An 8,715-nucleotide genomic window follows, 5' to 3' on the forward strand; every position below is an offset into this window, starting at 1 on the left:
AAAACAAAAGGATTACTTGCTGAGAATTCATACCTTAACAGATCAGAGGAAATTAGATGCTGGACTAAACCTCCTCAAGGTAGTATAAAATTGAATTTTGATGGTGCTTTCAATCTGATTGACAGAAGGGCTGGTATAGGTATTATTGCTCGTGATTGTAATGGATCTATTCTTGCCGGCTGGTTTGAAAATGTCAATTCTTCCTCTAGATTTTTGGCTGAAATTTTAGTTGTTAGTAAGGTGATTGATCTTTCTCTTCTTTTTCCTATCAATCATGTATGGGTAGAGATGGACTGCGCTAATCTTTATAAGCTTTGCAGTGGTAGAAATATACTTTAATATGAGTGGCAATTCCAAAACCTTTTATGTGATGTATGAGAAAAACTTGTATCTTGTAATTCTATCTCTTTCTCCCTCATCCGTCGAGAGGAGAATCGTGCTACCAACTGGTTGGCAGGTTTTGCTTCAAAGGAGTTGGGATCTTCGGGTTGGGTAGAATCTCCACCACCTCCTCCTCCAGCGTTGCTGTTATTGCAAGATGCTAATTTTTCTTGTAGCAAGGATTGGTTTTTTTGCTTCTGTTTCAGATAGAACTGGAATTGGTTGATTTCTGTATTTTTTTATTTCCTGTCTGTTTTGTAATTTTCTGTTATTGTGTTTTATTTTTCAGGCTCTATTTCTAGGGCCTCGCCTCTTTCCTTCTGTTAATTGAATGAAATTCCTTTGGCCAAAAAAAAAAAGATTATTATGGTATTTTTCATATAATATACTTTTTTTATTAAAAGATGTAAGGTATTTTTAATTGAATTTCACCCAGCAATAAAGTAATTACTTACTTTTTAACGAACTCTATTTTTTTATATTTATTTCTATTAAAAATCTTACAATAAATATGAAGTCATTATTAATAGGAGCACTTTTAAAAAAAGACAATGATTACATATCAAAATATTAAAAATGTCTTACATTTTTAAACATTTAACTTTTCAAAAAATGCCTTATATTTTTAAACGGAGGGAGTAAGTATTTAATAGAATTTTATTCTAAATATTTTTTAAAAAATCATCAATAGTATGTAATAATTTTTACTTAAATCTGCCCCCCTCCCATTTCTATCGTGGTTCTGCCATTGCTTCTGTGCATACATATTATATAAACTGGATTCATTATCACAGGCACAGAACTTGCATTAATTTTAAAAATAAATAGTGTTAATGTAACTTTAGCTTACCTATATAAATAATATTATATTTATAATAGATGTTTGGGTAAAAAAATTTAGTAGATGGGATTGCTTATTTGTTTTATTATTTAGGAGTATTTTCCTATTGAATGCCATCTCTTAAATATTACTCGTATTCAAGATGCAAGACATTAAATGTAGTCACCTCTTCTAACAAAAATTTAAATTTAATTTATGAAATTATGAATGATTAATTTATTTTATTAAATCCAACTCTCATTAGGATAGATTATTTATGGTAGAGAGATAATTCCATCACAGGATTAATAACAAACATATATCCATCACATAGCTAGGCTAGAGATGTATTTTTGACAGGTTTAGTGACACAAATTTTTATCACAAAATAAAAAATTAGTGACAAAATTTGCTGTTTTACTTATATCGATTTGTATAGTTTATAAATACACAATAAACTTTAGACGGAGGACCTTTCTTATAAAGAAAATATTTTAATGTAGATATGACATTTTGCCACTGACATGTTTTCTGTATCCCGGTTTCTTGATGAGACTACTCTAGAAACTAATTACTCCCTCCAGTCCAGGATGTTTGACATGTTCTGGCGTGGTATATCACGTATATTATAAAAAAAAATTATTTTTCTAAATCTCAAAAACTAGGCGTATTTTTTTAGTTTTGCCCTTGTTCACAACCAATGCCTATCATTTTTCGTGCATAATTACTCAATTCATCACATTATCTAACACAACAATAAAAATAGAAAAAATTATTTCTTAAATTTACAGAATGTCGTATAAAAAATAAAAAAGCAGAAGGGAGATTTTTTTTCTCTTTGATAAATAGAAGAGAGAGCTTGTGATTGGACTGGCTTCTTTCTTTTTTCCACTCTTTCTATCTCGTCGTCACTTCTCATCTTAATTACTGAATTATTTTTAAATGATTAAAATTTAATATTTTATAAAAGTAATTAATTAATTAGTTGTTATAAAATTTTATATTTTAATAATAATTTTATGAAATATTAAAACACAATCAATTAAAGATGAATGATTGAATTTGTTAAAGATGAATGATCGAAGTGGAAAATGTAAAGAAAATGGAGTGGGAGAAAAAATGGAGGGAGGCTTAGTCCAGCTTTTGACGAGGCCGAGAGAAAAAAAAAAAAAAAAAAAGGGAACGTGAGAACTGAACTTTCGAATGAGCGAGTCTTCAGTCAACTCTTGCAATTTGCACATGTAATTGTCTACACATTTAATATGGCGAAGCTGTTCAGACCTCACAATTCAAATTCTGATCGTACAATCTCTTTTATTATTATTTTTTTGATACAACAATTTCTTTTAAAATTAAAAATCATTAATCGTGCATTTTTGTTAATGTTTACATGTATCTTTTGCGTTATGTGTGATTCTTCTCTTCCGTAATATAATGAGCATTCATTAATTTAATTTAAATTATTTGGATTTTAGTATTTTTTATTTTAAAATTTACACTTGTAATAGTATTTATATTTTATATTCTATTTTGTAAGATTAATAATATTTTTAAAAAAGGTAAAATTTTGAATTGCTTGAATTACATTTAAGTAGTCAAATCAAATGTGAATGATGAAATAGTATTTGGAAGAGACAAGTTTTTTCTACTCAAATCCAAACTCGCGCATTGCATCTGATATGTCCGATGTGAAGAAGTGATTTCATTCTGCCTTCCTCCATTCACATTAGAAAATAAATAGAAAGGCAGAGACCTTTTTTGAGAAAAATAATAAAACAAACCCAAAACTCAAGGAACAGATAATAGCTATATAAAAAAAATCAATAAACATTTAATTTGACGTTCATCTCAATATTAACATTGAACATAGTGAAGTTACAAGCGGTACAAATGAATATAATTTTTCATATTTCAATATAAATTTTAAAACAATAATTATATTTTTTAATTTTAAACACAACTTTGTCCTAATTAAGGAAAGCCTGCAAAGTAAAATATTAATAAATATGAAGTCCCGTTTAACTATATTGATTGAATTCACCAGGCAGTTTCTCTCCATCTCATGATCTCGTCCTTACGATTCCCTTTGATATTAAAAAAAAAACAAAATTTTAAATATATATATATATATATTTTTTTTTTGATGAATTTGTTTTTCGTTAGATTATGTAAGATGTGAGCTATCACATACAGTAACTTCGAGGTTTTCCGGGTTAATTAGTTGGAACAATGAAGTTTAAAGTCAACGCGGGATTGACTTTGATATCAATCGAACCCGTCCTTGCCGCAAGAGATTGAAGACAGTGACCCAGAAACACCAAAATATCAAACCGACAAACACACATTGCTTTTTGTTTGTTTTCTAAATATTCAAATGTGAACCCTCCAAATGCGTTCAGTGTAGCTTCCGACAGCTTCAGCCCCAGCAACAACCGCGAGCTTTCCATCGCCCCCACAGATCCCAATCAATAGATGAACGCGCCTCTGAAGATTCTCTCTTTACAACAAACTCATGTCCACTGCATGATTACACCAGATTCTATATTATTCATTGGAACCTGTGATTGAGAACCCAGGTTTCAAGTTTCTTTTATAATGTGGGTGTCGAGTACGAGACTGAGGTTGAGGATGGTGCTTCTGGTGTGTTTGATTTTGTGGGTTTGGTCGGGAGGAATGGCTATGGCGGCGAGTGCTGAGGCAAGTGGGAGTACAAGAGAATTGGATCAAACACCAACATGGTCTGTTGCTGCTGTTTGTACTGTGTTCATCTTAATTTCCATAACCCTCGAGATGAGTCTCCACAAAGTTGGAACGGTACGTCCCTCACGAAACCTTTCCGTTGAATTAAATTTGATCTGAGTCTCAAATTAGAATGATTAAGAATAAACAAATCAGTTTTCTTACATTACATCTTGATGCAAAATTGTGGATGAACTCTGTCATTTCTTTCTATTTTCAGTTTACTTTTGACATTAATGGCGTGTGGTAAAATTTTATAACGTCTAATGCGAGTTATCACTTAAGGAGATCATAAGTTCTGTCAGTTTTTTCATTTCATTTTTATTTTATACTTTCATGTTTTGTTATAATAATGTATAATACTAGTTGGTATGTTTATTTGGGTGAAATTACAAGCATATGAATTTATTGACACTTTATAGTGAACTTTGTTCCTTTCTCGTATGGCATTTCGTTGCTTCAGTGGCTAGGACAAAGACATAAGAAGGCTTTGATTGAAGCTCTTGAAAAGGTTAAATCTGGTAAGAATTTATTTAAGCAAATGGAATAGAGTAAAGCTGAAGAATCAAATATGACGGAAAACAAAAGAAACATGTTACGCAAAACAAGTCAGATTCAAGTCCTTGAATTTTTTTTAATTATGTTTTAATATAAATGTCAAGATCATTTCATATATCTTCAAAAAAAAAAAAATCATTTATTTGTGTTGTTGCAGAGCTGATGATTATGGGGTTCATATCATTGTTGCTGACATTTGGCCAGACCTACATTTTAAGAATATGCATTTCTTCAAAGGTAGCAGACAGAATGTTGCCATGTCCACTTGATGGAACCAATGATGTTTCAAGCAGTGAAGAGGCTCACAGAAGGAAGCTTCTGTCTTCTGAACGCAGATTTCTAGCAGCTTCTTCTTCCTCTTCTTATTGCAAGCAGGTACCTCTGTTTCCATATTGAATTCATCCTAACCGACTAATTCTATTCTTGAGTTCTTACATCACATGAAATTTGAGGAAACTACAGTTTATGAATAGTTTGATTTACTGTAAATTTTATAATCATATTAGTTTTTTAAATGATGATGTTATATCATCATCGTCGTCATCATCATTTATTCATTTATTTTTTGGTAAAAGGGATATGAACCACTTATGTCCGTAAATGGATTGCACCAATTGCACATCCTCATATTCTTCTTAGCAGTCTTCCATGTCCTGTACAGTGCTGTCACCATGCTGCTTGGGAGACTAAAGGTCTGCTTTTATCTTCTGTAATTGTTACTTTACTTTTAATTACTTCTTCTGTGTTCTTATTTACTGGGAAGGATATTTAAATGGTTCAGAGCTCATTTTCAATTTTTCCAAATTTATTGTCAATGACATTAATTATGTTATGGTGAAGTAACTAGTGAATGAAACCCGTGTGTTGCATAGAGCTATACATAGCAAGTTGAACTGTTCATGGCTTATGAACAGTTTGGATTTTTATAGATTTGTTAGATATATAGATATGACTTTATAGAAAGATGATGTTAGTTGAATTTATGCAGATTCGTGGCTGGAAGGCGTGGGAGGCGGAGACTTCGTCTCATGACTACGAGTTTTCCAATGGTGATACCTACGATGTCCAATATAATGTGCAAATGTGCTTTCCTTCTCAGTGTCAAAATCACAATTCCTCAATCTTACTATCGACATCATTTTGCAGTGTTTAAATCATTAGGAACAAGACTTGTTGGTTTAAGTTTGTTGAAATAACGATTCTAGATCGTTGAAATTTTTTAGACTTTGCAAGTAATGCCGGATGACTATGATCCTTCAAGAGGCTTCAATCTCATGTTTGTGTGGGTATTTGTGTGCAGATCCTTCAAGATTCAGGCTTACTCATGACACATCATTTGTGAAAGCTCATGCCAGTTTTTGGACAGGAAATCTGTTATTTTTCTACATCGTAAGCCCCATTTTAACAAGACATGCACACACATTTCTTTCTTTTCTTTTCTTTTCTTTTGTTTTTTTTCCGAGGTAGACCATGAATGTCCTGTAACTTCACTGAGAATAATGTACCATCTCATCATATCTTACAGTTAACATTTTGTTCACCTATTAGAAAGAGATTTTTTTTTTTTTTTAACCACATAACATGCACCAAGCAGGTCATTAAGTAGTTTTTTTTTTTTTTTTTAATTTCAGGGATGCTTCTTCAGGCAATTTTATAGGTCTGTTGGTAAGGCTGATTACTTGGCTTTGCGCAACGGATTTATCACAGTAAGTATCTTAATCCATAGAATAAATTCTTTCAAAGTCGGAACAACCTAGTACCTACCATTTTTAAGAATGCAATGATGTATAATGCATATCATGTATAGGTCCATCTTGCTCCTAGAAGCCAATTCAACTTCCAGAAGTATATAAAAAGATCCTTAGAAGATGACTTCAAGATAGTTGTGGGAGTCAGGTAATATATTTATGGCATGCATTTAACTATTATATATGTCTTCTTCTTCTTCTTTTTTAAAGAAAAAACTTCTGTGCTTATTCTGTTCACCGATCACCATATTTGTTTTATTGACAGTCCTGTGCTGTGGGCGTCGTTTGTAGTTTTCTTGCTACTAAATGTTGATGGTAAGCAAACTACTTTTCTTAGCAGGTGTTTTTGAAATTTATGAATTATGAAATCACAATGAATGTAATTTGCAGGATGGCGCACAATGATTTGGGCGTCCTTACTTCCTGTGGCTGTAAGTAACATGTTGTATCTGCAAATTCTGTAAAATGGTAGATTGGTTGAGGTGAAAAGGCAAAGTGATTGAATTTGAATGGCAGATAATAATGGCGGTGGGAACAAAACTGCAAGCAATTCTGGCAAAGATGGCTCTAGAGATCACAGAAAGGCATGCAGTTGTACAAGGGATTCCTCTTGTTCAAGGTTCTGACAAATACTTCTGGTTTGGTCGTCCCCAGTTAGTTCTTCATCTGATTCATTTTGCTCTCTTCCAGGTATTAGCTTATTCAATGCTCTTTTGTTTTGTTTTGTTTTTTTTGTTTTTTTTTTTTTGGTGTCAGAATTGAAGATGGTAACTCAGATTTTCTTTCTTGCAGAATGCATTTCAAATCACTTACTTCTTGTGGATATGGGTAATGAACCGTGCATCTTCCTCAAACTGATCTTGAATAATTAATTAATGTTTTTGTGTTGTCTTTCCAAATTAAGGTCATAAATGATTCGCTCCTCTATTTATTTGCAGTATTCTTTTGGGCTCAAAAATTGTTTCCATGCTGACTACAAGCTTGCAATTTTGAAAGTCGCCTTAGGGTAAGCCTTTCTCAGCAATAATAGGATTTAAACTCTCCTTACTAATTACATTGTGAGCCAATGTTTGCAAGGAATTTAAAATGAAAAGTATAACTTCCCCATAGATTTTATATTAGACATAATATATATATATATATATATATAGATTGAAGGAAAAATTACTAGTGAAATCGATATATCCAACACAATTACAAACTTAGACTGATCACACCAGCACAGTAGTATGTGGGGAAATCTTTGAGCGAACAAAAATTGGATTAGTTGGTAAAGATTTGAGTTTATAGCACATGATCTCGTGGGTTCAAATTTTACTACTAATATAAAGATCTTATTGATGGACAACCTATTAAATATCCCTTTAAGTGATTTTAGAGCTTAAAAGCAGAGCTTCTAGAATCTAATTCACCTAGACTCTTATCTCACTGGAAAGGATGATGGAAAGCCTTTGAAGAATATTGCCAAAAAAAAAAAAAAACAGAAGAAAAAATTCACAAACTGATGCAAATTGTTCTAAATGGATCCGCAGGAGTGCAGTTCTTTGCCTCTGCAGCTACATTACACTTCCATTATATGCTCTTGTAACTCAGGTACGTACCTTCCATTTAATCACTAATTAGCCATAAGCTCTTGAAGCAACCAGTTTCGTGTCAGATAACTCAGCAACACTGACTATTATTCTCTACATTCTTTGACGGTAATCACACACACGAATACATATAATTTAATAAATGTTGGGAAACACTTTTTGCAGATGGGATCGTCGATGAAAACGTCAGTATTTGATGAACAGACATCAAAGGCGTTGAAGAAATGGCGAGATGCTGTGAAAAGGAAGGGAGGAGCAAAGGCTCCTACTAATAATAATGATACCCAACGCAATGGTTCATCGTCAGCATCGCTGCTTCCTGCAACCAAACTACGTCGTTTCAAAACAACCGGTCATTCGGGCCCTTCCTGGACCCATGAGGATGTTGAAGCTGACGACCCTCTCTCTTCTTCGCCAATTTCATTAAAAACCAGTTTTAGCATAAGAGTGGAACGTGATAATGAACTTGTTGGAGCATCCAAAGATCAACCACATGGCTAGAATCCCATATTATATTAGAGTAATCTAGAAAAGTAGTCCTCCCCTCTATATATATAAAATATACACGCACCACAAGAAAATAATAAAAATAGTGTCAACTTGTTTCAGTCTTGCACGAGTTTTGTCTAAATCGTACATATTTCTTTTATTTTATGACGATTGCAATCTTGTTTTTAGTTTTTGTTTGATGTAGTTGATAATTAAGAATACAATTCATCTTCTAAAAAGTTGTCAACTTAAATTTTACGCGAGGATCTCAATTATAAATATTATATAAACACATATATGGACTATTGGCATTTAACTGTAGAGGTTTAGGGGTAGAATCAGGCTTTGGTTTAAATAGACTTAAGTTTGTATGGTGAGAGGTCTAAAC

The 8,715-nt window shown here is 32.4% G+C and overlaps 1 protein-coding gene across 2 annotated transcripts; it reads left to right on the plus strand.

The window, feature by feature from the left end:
- The first annotated feature begins 3,536 nt into the window (after positions 1–3,536).
- LOC129310542 (MLO-like protein 8) lies at positions 3,537–8,487 on the plus strand. 2 transcript variants are annotated; one of them, XM_054952408.1, is made up of 15 exons: positions 3,538–4,015; positions 4,404–4,461; positions 4,656–4,873; positions 5,074–5,190; positions 5,487–5,547; positions 5,799–5,887; positions 6,130–6,204; positions 6,306–6,394; positions 6,512–6,561; positions 6,637–6,677; positions 6,763–6,936; positions 7,039–7,074; positions 7,185–7,252; positions 7,779–7,839; positions 8,004–8,487. In XM_054952408.1, exons 1-15 carry the CDS (start codon positions 3,797–3,799, stop codon positions 8,337–8,339), a joined length of 1,692 nt encoding a protein of 563 aa, XP_054808383.1. In that variant the 5' UTR covers positions 3,538–3,796; the 3' UTR covers positions 8,340–8,487. The 2 variants fall into 2 exon arrangements, with proteins under 2 accessions (XP_054808384.1, XP_054808383.1); XM_054952409.1 differs by lacking the exon at positions 5,074–5,190 and having other exon boundaries at positions 3,537–4,015.
- Positions 8,488–8,715: the final 228 nt, after the last annotated feature.

This window comes from Prosopis cineraria, unplaced genomic scaffold (genome assembly GCF_029017545.1).
Source record: "Prosopis cineraria cultivar Desert tree isolate PC_DT_omini unplaced genomic scaffold, ASM2901754v1 PC5, whole genome shotgun sequence".
Taxonomy (NCBI): Eukaryota; Viridiplantae; Streptophyta; class Magnoliopsida; order Fabales; family Fabaceae; genus Prosopis; species Prosopis cineraria.